This window comes from Macaca fascicularis, chromosome 20 (assembly GCF_037993035.2).
Source record: "Macaca fascicularis isolate 582-1 chromosome 20, T2T-MFA8v1.1".
NCBI classification, from domain to species: domain Eukaryota; kingdom Metazoa; phylum Chordata; class Mammalia; order Primates; family Cercopithecidae; genus Macaca; species Macaca fascicularis.
This window is the reverse complement of record NC_088394.1, coordinates 49,368,943-49,383,014: the sequence shown is the minus strand read 5'-3', so window position 1 is coordinate 49,383,014 and position 14,072 is coordinate 49,368,943. Positions and strand designations below refer to the sequence as shown.

The 14,072-nt window shown below is 38.7% G+C and overlaps 1 protein-coding gene across 3 annotated transcripts in view; it reads right to left on the bottom strand.

Annotated features, from left to right (window-relative positions):
- Positions 1 to 14,072, bottom strand: part of RBL2 (RB transcriptional corepressor like 2) — a 132,503-nt gene that overhangs the window by 108,583 nt on the left and 9,848 nt on the right. For all 3 annotated transcript variants that reach the window (XM_015442990.3, XM_074026684.1, XM_074026686.1), the window contains exon 2: positions 7,214 to 7,340. In XM_015442990.3, the coding sequence (XP_015298476.3) occupies positions 7,214 to 7,219 (6 nt within the window). In that variant the 5' untranslated portion in view covers positions 7,220 to 7,340. The remainder of the gene's footprint in view (positions 1 to 7,213; positions 7,341 to 14,072) is intronic.

Sequence of the window (14,072 nt, the reverse complement as noted above, 5' to 3'; positions counted from 1 at the left end):
GGGTGGTGTTGTACAGATTATTTCATCACCCACGTATGAGGCCTAGTACTGATTATTTTTCCTGATCCAATATTTACTATTTTCTGAGACACTGCACTCATACTTTCCTATAGTTCTTCTGACATGGTTTCCTTTAGCTCTTTGAAATAACTGATTTAAAATAGCCAACTTAGTCTTTGTCTAGTCAGCCCAATGTCTGGATTTCCTCAAGAACAATTCTCTACTAACTGCTTTTCACCCTTTGGGCCATATATTCTTATTTACTTGCATGCTTCTTAATATATTTTTGTTGGAAACTGGACACTTTAAGTTACATGGCAACTCTGGAAATCAGATTTGCCCACCTGCCCCAGGTTTTGTTATTGTGATTATTTAGCATCGTTTTAGTAACATTTCTGAAATAAATCTGTAAAGTCTGTATTTTTTGTTGTACTGAAGTACTGGATCAGTTCACTTAGTGGTCAGCAAACTATTGGAGAGATTTCCCTAAACACTGGGAAGCAAAGTCTCTCAGTTTTTGCCAAGGGCCTCTGGGTATGTGTTGGGCACACCTTTAACACTAAGCCAGGCAGCCTGTCTGTAAATTCCATGGGATTTTCTATGTAGACAATCACATAATCTGCAAATAAAGGCAGTTTTACTTCTTCCTGCCATTCTCCATGTGTTTTATTTCTTCTGCTTTCCTTATTGCATTGGCTAGAAACTCCAATACTATTGAATAGAACAGAGGCATCCATTTTTTTTTTTAACCATGGGGGAATGCATTCATTCTTTGACTATTAAGAATAATGTCAGTTGCTGTTAACTGTAGCTTTTATTTTTATATGTCCTTGATTGGATTCAGGAAGGTGCTTTCTAATACTGTTTGCAGGAATTGATGTTAAATTTTGTCAAATGCCTTTCTGCATCGATTGAGATGATTATATCATTTTTCTTTCTTTACCTCTAGCAATATTCTTTGCTCTGAAATCTACTTTGCCTGTTATTAACATAGCCACTCCAGCTTTCTTTTAAGATGAGCATGCCGTATCTTTTTCAAACATGTTTGTCTATAGTATTTGTGAATTTATGTTTAAAGTTAATTTCTTAAAAGCAGCATGTAGTTTTGTTGTTTTTAACCTATTCCAACCATTTCTGCCTTTTTAAAGGATGCTTAGTTCATTTAGATATAGTTTTTCATTGTTATTTTGATTTGTATTTCTCTAATGATCAGTGATATTGAACTTTTCTACATATGATTGTAAGCCACGTGTATACTTAACTCAAATAACTTTTATTTTGGATTGAAAAGAAAGCATGTTTATTATAATCTGTAAAAATAAAAAATAGTTAGTATTTAAATGTAAGACTGTAACTACAGTAATAGTTTAGAGATGTGAGTGGTCTGTTTGGACTGAAGAAGTCAAATGTTTCATGAGGAAAATGGAATCTAAATTCAACTCTAAGACAACAGAAAAAGATGAAAGACACATAACAGGCTCAAACACAAGTAAGTGTATCCACAGAGGATGTCAGGATGATTGGCTAAGATGGAAAAGGGTTAGATTATGGAAGGCCAGGTCATAAAGAGCCCTGAAATTACAGGAGATGTTGAGGTGCCATGCAAATCTTCTGCAGGTTTTTTAATCAGGTGAAAGGTAAATATACGCATAAATATCCAAAAGAAATAATGTCGAGAAACTTAGCTAGTGATTATAGGTAACCCAGAATAACAGAAGGTCCAAGCAAATGGGCTGACCCACAGGTCTGTCCTGGAATCCCTCTTATCTCTTTACTTCATTCAGCATCCAGTACTGTGGCTATAATTATCATCTATATCACAAGGACTTCCAAATTCACCTCCACGCCTGCTCCTTTCCTGAACTCTGGCCTTTTACCCAACTGTTTATCTGACACACTCATACAGATGTACAATGAACATCTCACACTTAACATGTGCAAAACAGAATTCTTGATTTGCAGCTCCCCCAAACATGTTCTTATGTTCTTCCCCATTTCTGTCAATTTCACTACTATCCCCACAGTTACTCAAACCGAAACCTTATAAGTATTATATCCCTTCCTTAGCTTACCTCTTACATTTAATAATTGAAGACTCTTGTCAACTTTATCAAATCCTGCCCTGTTGTATCTTAACTCTATTTATCTCTGTCTTCACTTCCACCACTCTTGCCCTGGCCCTCACCATCTTTTGCTTAGACTACCCCAAAAGGTCTCCTGAGGATCTTCTTGCTCCCCATAATCCAGATGTTGCCCTCCTATCTCAGATCCTCACCTGGATTCTTATAGCTCTATGAGACCCAATCCCTCTCTATCTCTTGGATCTCACTTAGTTTTTTGTTTGTTTGTTTGTTTGTTTGTTTTTTGAGACGGTGTCTCGCTCTGTCGCCCAGGCTGGAGTGGCGCGATCTCGGCTCACTGCAAGCTCCGCTTCCGGGTTCACGCCATTCTCCTGCCTCAGCCTTCAGAGTAGCTGGGACTACAGGCGCCCACCACCACGCCCAGCTAATTTTTTTTTTTTTTTTTTTTTTTTTTTTTTTTTGTATTTTTAGTAGAGACGGGGTTTCACTGTGTTAGCCAGGATGGTCTCGATCTCCTGACCTCATGATCCGCCCACCTCAGCCTCCCAAAGTGCTGGGATTGCAGGCGTGAGCCACCGCGCCCGGCCGGATCTCACTCCTTAGCAGTCTAGTACCACCCTCACCAAGCTTACTCTTGCCTTAGCATCTGAAATACTCTTATACCAGGTTTTTGAAGGGCCGGGTCCTTTCTGTCATTCATGCTTCACCTTAAATGATACCATCTGAAAAAGCCCTCCCTTACCACCCAGTCTTAAGTAGTCATTCACTGTAGTCACTTTCTCACAATATCCCGTTTTGTTTTCACCAAAGCTGTCATCATTACCTAACGTTCTATTTATTGTTTGTCTCCTCCATATTTTTGCACCCCTTTACCCTAGATCAAATGTAAGCTCTTTCAAAGAAAGTACTTTTTAGGTCTTCTTCACTGTTACATCTCCAGACACAAGACTCATTACACATTTATTGAATCAATTAATGGAAATACAGTACTTGATAAAGATGGGATCTCAAATCAGGAAGAAAAAAAATAGATTCGACCAATAACTGAGACAAGTTGTGAAGGATGCAATAAGAAAAATCTGAAGAATGTTAGGGGAAATTTTCCTAGACTGACCCTTATCAGCTCAATCCAAATTCCCATCGCCCACATAGAACCTGGGATTTCTCTTGTGCAATAGTGGCAAATCTGCATCCTAAACCTATCCCTTAACTGTTTCACTTAGGTGGCAAGGTCTTCTCCATAGTAATGAAACAACCAATAGCAGGTGCTTCCTTATCTGTGACATAGTCTATATGATTCTGACCAATAGCAGACTTCTGTCTTTACAAGCACACATGTGCATGTATGTTGTTTAAATTACAAAATTAAAGCTTGGAATTTAAATCAACCACATTGAACAACAGATCCCTGTGGAATAAACAAACTAAACATACAAACCAATGCACAAGATAGAGTCACCACCAATACAGTATCACTTCAACTGAGTTAGCAGTTAGCTCGAGCCTAGGACAAATTCTTGGAAAGGCAGGAGCTTCATTTTTAACAGCGCATAACCGTGATTAGCATCAGCAAAGCCCCAGATGAGTAGAAGACTCAACTTGGTATCATTAACACAAATAAGTAGTGTTTCACTATTGTATTAGAAAAAAACTGTCTATTATAATAAAATTGCTGTTTTCTGAAAAAAAGAAGGCCATTACTTTTCAAAATTTAGAAATCCCCATGGGGCTAAGTGGCCTATACAACCTAGGTAGAGGGAAGGAATAATACAGAAGATAGGGCTGAGTTTTCAGTCCTCTGGTAACTGCAGGCTGAGGGTAGAAAATTAGGGATAATGTGGCTTCACACATAAACCTTATGATAAGCAAAACATATCCCAGATTCTGTACTCAATGGCTTAATACTGGCTATCATTGGAACTACAGAGGGATGAAATATTTTTTTTTTTTTTTTGAGACGGAGTCTTGCTCTGTCACCCAGGCTGGAGTGCAGTGGTGCGATCTCGGCTCACTGCAAGCTCCGCCTCCCGGGTTCACACCATTCTCCTGCCTCAGCCTCCCGCGTAGCTGGGACTACAGGCTCCCGCCACCACGCCCGGCTAATTTTTTGTATTTTTAGTAGAGACTGGTTTCACCGTGTTAGCCAGGATGGTCTCAATCTCCTGACCTCGTGATCCACCTGCCTTGGCCTCCCAAAGTGCTGGGATTACAGGCGTGAGCCACCATGCCTGGCCGAGATGAAAGATTTTTTATAGCGGATTTGTATTTTTTTAAATTTCTATATGGTTTGAATGTTTTAATCAAGCATGTTTTATTTTTGTAATAATAATGAACTCAAAAAAAGCTAAAAGAGAAAAGTAGTGAAAATATACAGGAATCTACTATTTGTATCACTGCTTTTCAACAGAAATATAATGTGAGCCACAAGTGCTGTGATGCACACATTTATTTTTAAGTCTTCCAGTAGCCACATTTAAAAAGGTAAGAAAATACAGGTAAAATTAATTTAAGAATATATTTTATTCAACCCAATATATCCAAAATATTATCATTTAAACAGGGATTCAGTATAATAAGTATTGAGATATTTTACAGTCTTTCTTTTCTTACTAAGTCTAAAAACTCTGGGGTGTATTTTATACTCATAGCATATCCCAATGAGAACTGGCCATGTTTCAGTTGCCTTAAGAGCCAAATGCATTAGTACTGTACAGTGCAGATCTGTATCCTGAAAACATATTTTCACATTAATGAAAAAATGGGTTGATGAGAAGATCAGACAATTTATAAAACATAAAAAGTAAAGGGTCAGTAACTACATTGAAAAATGTAAAAATTCAGAAGTAATAAAAATGTAATGTAAAACCATGAACTGTAACGTGTTCCAGGTCACATGCAGGTATGACTGAGGGATAAGGAAACAAACTAGTATTGGCCTTCTGAAAAAAAAATCAACAACATGTTAACAAAAGCTTTAAGTGATTATTATTTATCATCTTGGCTGCAAAAAGTTCATTTTCTAAGAATTTTATACTAAGCTCTGATGGAACAAATGTGCAAGACAGTTACAAGGATGTTTAAATCTGTATCATTTATAAAAGGAAGAAATTGGCAATAACCTAAATGTTCAATCTCAGGTACCTAATTTAATCAGTAATGATAAATCCATAAAATTAAATGCCTGTCAGTTATTTTATATGACTAATGATTATTCTAGATATTAGATAATAAATAAACATATCATATGCCCATGAGCTATCTCTCTCCAAGACATGAGATCACGGATTTCAAATTTTAGTTTTTGCTTATTTGTATTTTCTAAAATTTCCACAATATACTTTTATTATACCCAAAGTCAATAATCAAAATGGCAAAGTATGTCAGAAAGACTGAAGATGAAGAAAGCTGGAAAAAGGTTAGCCTATTTTTAGAAGAAATCTAATGGTTGCCTCTGAATAAGTAATTTCAGTAGAAGGACAGTCTTTAGAAACCAAAATAATGGTTGAGAAGCAAAAAGAATTTAATCAGGAAGGCATTGTGGAAAAATGCACATGGTAACAGTATATATCATACAGAGTGTTTCTTTCTGTTGGATTTTTAAATGAAAATATGCCCATTGTGGAAAGTTTAGAATAAATGAAAGAGAATAAAGAAGGAAAGAAAAATCACTTGCAGCTTCAACAGCAATCTCTATCCTCAACATCTTGGAGTGCTCCCTTTAGATCCTTTCCTGCATGGTGCCCTATAAATGTTTGTTGAACAAATGGGGGCAAAAGAGCCAAAATACACAAGGATGTCAGTACACTGAAGTAGGAAGGAGGGACAGAAATAGCAAGTCTTAGGAAATGCCTGGGTAGAAAATAAGGAGAAAAATTACACTGAATAGCCTATCATAATAACTGCATTTAAAGGTGGGAGGAGAGTCAATATATAATAAGTGTTATTTGATTTAAATATTTCCCTCTATTGCTAAATTTAAGTGTAGTTAAAATTTCCTATCTTTCTTTACATAATGCACTATCCACATCATTGAAAATTTCTGTGACTATCACGTTTTTAATAACATTATAATTTTTCAATGTTTAGATATTTCATAATTTGCATAAACAATGCCATGATATTGAAATCACTTACTTACAATGCCAAGGGAACAGAACTGTTCATGACTCACTGTTGACCTCTATGATATCTACAAGACAGGGGTCCTGTCAGAAGAATGACTAAAAGGGTATTATTAAAACTCTTGATACATGTGGCTAAACTCCTTTCTAGGAAGTTTTAACCAAATCTTGCTCTGAAGCAGTGAGATTGACAATGTACAGTATGTGTATTTCTATTTATTGGGCGAAAGAGTCATGAAAAGCTAAATGCCTAAAGAAAGGAGGCTGTGCAAGACAAAGCTGAGAATGCTGGAGTGAGAAGGCGTCATCATGCCTGCAAAGCCATAGAACAGAGGCGAGCGGGAAGAGATGGGTGAGAAAAGGAGGGAAGGAAGTTTGAAAACAAAAGGAAATGTGAACTTAGTTAAGAAATAACACATCTTCCTCCGAGAAATATGAAGGAGAAACTAATAGGATAGCAAGATAAAGAATAAGTTAAAACAGATGTGACTATGAGATGAATTCCTCAGACAACATTATAAGAAATACCTTCTTCATTGACCAATTCCAAGAACTTCATGCTTCTATTTCTCAGCTGGACAAGTGACTGTTAGGGGTGCCCAGCCCATCCTCCACAACTCCTCTTCTAGCTCCAGCTGGGAGATAACACTGGCTTTGAAGGGATGACAGCCCACCCATGGGGAAAGAAAGATATAACAAATATCTGAAAATTCAGCCCTAACCCCTTAGTATTTGGCTCACTGAATGACGGCTACTGTGAGGTTTAATGGAGGATTAGTACAGAAAGCTCCTAATATCAACTCTTTAAAAATAAAGACAATTTACCTGGGGGAAAATGTATTCGGAACATCTTGTGTCTTGGGGGCCAACTAGACTTTAAAACCTTTGGTTTGGGGGACTATATAAGTCCAGCAGAGTAAAATGCTATGAAGACGCATGGCTGTTAATAATTGAGGAAGCAAAGACCTTCAAATAGGAAGATATTCAGTTACAAAAGAAAATGGCTCTTACCCACATAGATTAGATTCCTACAGTTCTCCAGCGCCACTTCTCTGTACAGATTCCTCTGTGGAGGGCTCAGTTGTCTCCACTCCTCCTCAGTAAAGTCTACAACAACATTCCTGAATGTCACTGGCTCCTAAAATATAAGCATATTCACCCTCTATTAGCTATCCAGAAAGTGTTCCTGACACAGTGTGTAAAGCTGATAGTCACAGGAAAGGTGGAGGAGAAACCAAACAGAAAGTTTTGGGTTTTTTTTTTTTTTTTTTTTTTTTTTTTTTTTTTGAGATGGAGTTTCACTCTTGTTGCCCAGGCTGGAGTGCAGTGGTGCAATCTTGGCTCACTGCAACGTCCACCTCCTGGGTTCAAGCTATCCTCCTGCCTCAGCCTCCTGAGTAGCTGGGATTACAGGTGCCCACCACCACACCCGGCTAACATTTTGTATTTTTAGTAGAGACAACTTTTCACCATGTTGGCCAGTATGGTCTTGAACTCCTAACCTCAGGTGATCCACCGGCCTAGACCTCCTAAAGCGCTGGGATTACAGGCACTGGCCACCATGCCCTTTTTTTTTTTTTTTTTTTTTTTGGAGATAAGAGTCTTGCTCTGTCACGCAGGCTGGAGTGCAGTGACACGATCTCAGCTCACTGCAGCCTCCACCGCCCAGGTTCAAGTGGTTCTTGTGCCTCAGCCTCCCAAGTAGATGGGATTATAGACACACACCACCATGCCTGGCTAGCTTGTTTTGTATTTTCAGTAGAGACGGGGTTTCACCATGATGTCCAGGCTGGTCTCGAACTCTTGAGCTCAGGCAATCCACCAGGAGTCCATGCCTGGCCCACGAAGTATTTTTGACAGTGCTCAGACTTTGTGGTTACCTGAAGAAGAAGCCATCGAGAGGAAATTCCAACTCTATATAAATTCACTCATTTCAGCCATATGTCTTTCCCTTCCTGTCTCAAAGGAAAAGTTCCCCTTCTATGTATCCTCTTATTGCGTGTTCTAGGTGTTCTCTGATACTCTCCAGGCATTCACTCTCACAAATTATCCCCATTTTTGTCAATCTTCAAACTATTCCTCTTTGCAAACCCTTCTTCAGCTTATAAACAAGAATGTTCAAATGAATCTCTTCCTAAATGATTTATCTGATAGAAAAAAAAGAATCCTTTGAAAATCAGTTTAGGAATGACAGTAACAATGCTGATGGGCCATCATTTAATAGGCACTATTAAAAGATGGGGAGATGCAGGTAGAGTAGGCAGCTTGAGAAGAAAAGTCAAGGAAATACACCATCGAGAGCAGAAGCCCTTATACACTACTCTCCTGCGTACACTGGGAGGGGCTGCCAGGGGCCTGCCAATTTTTGAGGCAACAGGTAGAGTTGGGAGAATGAGACCCCAGGAGTATTTATTCAAACTTGGGAGGGGAAAGAATAGTTTTGAGGTCTACAACAAAGAGCTAAAGGTTTTCTTAGACAGGTTCTCCCCCACCCCAAGGCCTCTGCTATTAAAAAGGAACAGAGAATGCAACATCAAATGCATTGGATGCAGCTTAGAAGAGAAGACAAATGTCACGAATAGTTTTGGAGGAGTGTCTACAAGAACCCATCTGTACTAATCACAGCCAATTAGGGGAATGGCTAAAACCAGCCACGTTAGGATCAATAGTATTTTTTAAAAAGGATCCTGTCATTATCATTATGCACAGAAATGACAACAATACAGGAGAGAAAGAACATGCTATGAAAAACAGCAAAGGATGAACACATTCTGGGAAAACTAAGATCTGAAGAATACAAGAAATCTTCTAAAAATGCTTGCACTATAGAGTAATTCAATAAGGACATGAATTTAATGAAATACACATACCACCCAACATGATTTTTTTATAAAGAGAGATGGAAAGCTATGAATTACTCTGAGAACAAAAATGTATTATGGAGCTAATAAATTTAGTAGGGATTCTCAAACATGCAAAGACAAAGAGAAGAACATTTTCGTCTCATTATTCAAGACACAGGTTGAGAAAAGAACATTTTAACTACTTGATACTGAAATCCACCACCCCACCCAAGAAAAAAGGAAGGATCACAATGAAGAACTAGGGAATAAAATTACTACACGATGAATGGTAACGAGGGCTGTTTTTTTCCCCAATCTTTATACATTTTATTTTTCTTTCTTGGCTTACTGTATTGCTGTTAAGACCAGACATATTTTTCTTTTTTGTCCTTGCAAGAGGGTGGTTGGAACCACTTAGTTGATCAATGTAGAACACATGGTATAATGAGGCTTTAGATGTTAAATTGAGAAAAACAGTTACAGGAATAAATATGGGTCCAGAACAAACACTTAAATAAGTAAATCTTTTTTTTTTTTTTTTTTTTTTGAGATGGAGTCTTGCTCTGTCACCCAGGCTGGAGTGCAGTGGCCAGACCTCAGCTCACTGCAAGCTCCGCCTCCCGGGTTCACACCATTCTCCTGCCTCAGCCTCCCGAGTAGCTGGGACTACAGGCGCCCGCCACCTCACCCGGCTAGTTTTTTGTATTTTTTAGTAGAGATGGGGTTTCACCGTGTTAGCTAGGATGATCTCGATCTCCTGACCTCGTGATTCGCCCGTCTCGGCCTCCCAAAGTGCTGGGATTACAGGCTTGAGCCACCGCACCCGGCCAAGTAAATCTTGACAAAGTAAAAATAATCTTACAACAATTTAAAAAACAGTCCATAGAGTACAAAAGAGAGGGAGAATAAATGTAAGCAAGGTTGAATGTCTAATCATGTGGACACAAACACAGTGAGTCTCTCATAACTGTCTTACCTTTTTTCTTTCACTCTTAGAGAAATATTACAAAAACAAGAATTTTCTCTTGTTCAATATAGTTCTCTTAAAGAACAGCAATTTCTTTAGTTCTCTACTTTTTCTTTTTAAATTCGAGTAACATTAATTTTTTTGTTATTAAACCTATTTATTACTAAGCAATGCCAGTTTTCTTTCTGTCTCTTCATTCATTCATCTGTTCATCTCTTTTTTTGCCTTACTACAATGCCCAACACTCATCTCCATAAATGTGCATGGAGAGAGACAGCCAGATGTTCAAAGTTAACACTGACGGGAAATGCATGCACTTTCTGCTTTGTCAAACTACTATGTACTGCTGATTGTTAAATAAAATAATATAGTTTAAAAAATAAAAATAAAGGACTTCCACTTCCAGACAAAATGGAGTAAACACCTTTCTCTGTTTCTCCTATTAAGTGTAGATAACCATCGTGGAAGTTATATTTGAAACAAACATAAGATGACTATGAAAGGTGGAGAAAGGCAGGCTGGCTAGGGCCCCTGGGACTTGGGTGTTTTTATCATCTCATGTATTCTGTAGTTGGAGCTGAGGAAGAATCAACCTGGAAATGGTAATGGAAATAGAAGAAAATAAATAAAAGCCCCAGTAAAAGATCAGCCTAACAAGCCAGAAAACTTTTAGACAGTAACTACCCAACTCTACGAAAACACCACAGGAAAAAATAAAAATGTGGCTCCATCCCCACCACCCTCAGGTAAGGAGGGGGCAGGGAGGCAGACTTCCACGCTCACCCCACCACCCAGGGCTCTCTAACAAGAGAATTTTAAAGAACATCCCATGAGATGGCACCAGTGAGCAATTACATAAATGCTTGAATCAAAAGAAAAGGTAGAAAAATAGAAGTAAAATAGAAGACATAATGAAGAATCAAATAAAAATTTTAAGAATAAAAACGTGAGGCCAGGCACGGTGGCTCACACCTGTAATCCCAGCACTTTGGGAGACTGAGGCAGGCGGATCACAAGGTCAGGAGACCCAGACCATCCTGGCTAACACAGTGAAACCCTTTCTATACTAAAATTACAAAAAAATTCACTGGGCATGGTGTAATCTACTCATCTGACAAAGGGCTAATTTCTAGAACCTACAAAGAACTCAAACAAATTTACAAGAAAAAAACAAACAACCCAATCAAAAAGTGGGCAAAGAATATGAACAGCTACTTCTCAAAAGAAGACATTTATGCAGCCAACAGACACATGAAAAAATGCTCATCATCACTTGCCATCAGAGAAATGCAAATCAAAACCACAATGAGATACCATCTCATACCAGTTATAATGGCAATCATTAAAAAGTCAGGAAACAATAGGTGCTGGAGAGGATGTGGAGAAATAGGAACACTTTTACACTGTTGGTGGGACTGTAAACTAGTTCAACCATTGTGGAAAACAGTGTGGTGATTCCTCAAGGATCTAGAACTGGAAATACCATTTGACCCAGTCATCCCATTACTGGGGATATACCCAAAGGATTATAAGTCATGCTGCTATAAAGACACATGCACACGTATACTTATTGCAGCACTATTCACAATAGTAAAGACTTGGAATCAACCCAAATGTTCATTAATGACAGGCTGGATTAAGAAAATGTGGCACATATACACCATGGAATACCATGCAGCCATAAAAAAGGATGAGTTTGTGTCCTTTGTAGGGACATGGATGCAGCTGGAAACCATCATTCTCAGCAAACTATCGCAAGAACAGAAAACCAAACACCGCATGTTCTCACTTATAGGTGGGAATTGAACAATGAGATCACTTGGACACAGGAAGGGGAACATCACACACCAGGGCCTATTGTGGGGTGGGGGGAGGGGGGAGGGATAGCATTAGGAGATATACCTAACGTAAATGACGAGTTAATGGGTGCAGCACACCGACATGGCACATGTATACATATGTAACAATCCTGCACGTTGTGCACATGTACCCTAGAACATATGTATAATTAAAAAAAATAAAAAATAAAAAAATTGACATTAAAAAAACCAAAAAACAAACATAAGATGAATATGAAAGGTGGAGAAAGGCAGGCTGGCTAGGGCCCCTGAGACTTGGGTGGTTTTGTCATCTCATGTATTCTATAGTTGCAGCTGAAGAAGAATCAACCTGGAAATGGTAATCAACCTGGTAATGGTAAAAAAAAAAAAAAAAAAAAAAAAAAAAAAAAAAGCCCCAGTAAAGGATCAGCCTAACAAGCCAGAAAACTTTTAGACAGTAACCACCCAGCTCTAGGAAAACACCGAGGGAAAAAAATGTGGCTCCATCCCCACCGCCTTCAGCTAAGGAGGGGGCAGGGAGGCAGACTTCCACACGCACCCCACCACCCAGGGCTCTCTAACAAGAGAATTTTAAAGCACATCCCATGAAAAGGCTCCAGTGAGCAACTACATAAATGCTTGAATCAAAAGAAAAGGTAGAAAAATAGAAGTAAAATAGAAGATAACGAAAAATCAAATAAAAATTTTAAGAATAAAAACATGAGGCTGGGCACTGTGGCTCATGCCTGTAATCCCAGCACTTTGGGAGGCTGAGGCAGGCAGATCACAAGGTCAGGAGATCCAGACTATCCTGGCTAACATGGTGAAACCCTTTCTATACTAAAATTACAAAAAAATTAGCTGGACATGGTGGCTGGCACCTGTAGTCCTGTTGGCTCAGGAGGCTGAGGAAGGAGAATGGCGTGAACCTGGGAGGTGGAGCTTGCAGTGAGCCAAGACCGCACCACTGCACTCCAGCCTGGGCAACAGTGCAAGACTCCATCTAAAAATAAATAAATAAATAAATAAATAAATAAATAAATAAATAAATAAAAACATGAAATAATTGCACCTGAATCCCAGCACTTTGAGAGGCCATGGTGGGCAGATCACCTGAGATCAGGAGTTTGAGACCAGCCTGGCCAACATCATGAATCCTTGTCTCTACTAAAAATATAAAAATTAGCCAGGTGTGGTGGCAGGTGCCTACAATCCCAACTGCTTGGGAGGCTGAGGCAGGAGAATCACTTGAGCCTGGGAGGTGGAGGTTGCAGTAAGCAGAGATCATGCCACTGCACTCCAGCCTGGGCGACAGAGCAAGATTCCATCTCAAATAAATTTCAAAACAAAATGAAAGAATTGAAATAAATAGCTCAATAGACAGGCTCTACAACAGAGTGGAAAGGAGAGAGGAGAGAACCAGTGAACCTGAAAATAGAAACTACCCTGACCAACAGAGAGAAGGGAGACAAAAATAGAAGAGATAGGTCCACAGGGACTTTTGGGATTATGTCCTGTGACTTTAAAAAAACTGAAATCATACAGAGTATGCTTTCTAACCAAAATAGGACCAAATTAGAAATCAATAGGAAAAAGGTAACTGGAAAATTTCCTAACACTTAGAAACTAATCAACTCCCTTCAAAATAATCCATGGGTCAAAGAAGAAGTCTAATCTCATGAGAAATAGAAACAAACAAAGAATAACAAAAATATCTACCTAGAATCAAATGAAAATACAGCACATAAAAATGTGTGATATACCAGTATACAAGAGCTGTGAGGGAAATTTATAGCACTAAATGCTTATATTAGAAAACATTTCAAATCAATACTTGAAGCTTCCACATACAGAAAATAAAACAAAAAGAAAAATAAAACCAAAGTATTGGGGGAACCAGCCCCCAATATTTCAGTGTAGGTTCTTTTCTATTTTCCCTAAGTGTCCGCTGGTCTGAGAAATAAAGAGAAAGAGTACAAAGAGATAAATTTTACAGCTGGGCCTCCGGGGGTGACATCACATATTGGCAGGTTCTGTGATGCCCCTTGAGCCACAAAACCAGCAAGTTTTCATTAGAAATTTCAAAAGGGGAGGAGGGTAAGAACAGAGAGTAAATCACAAATATCACATGCTTTAAGGGGCAATAAAAGATTACAAGGGCAGAAGGGCAAAGTGAGATCACAAGGCCAGGGCGAAATTAGAATTACTGATGAGGTTCCATGTCCCACTGGGCATGCACT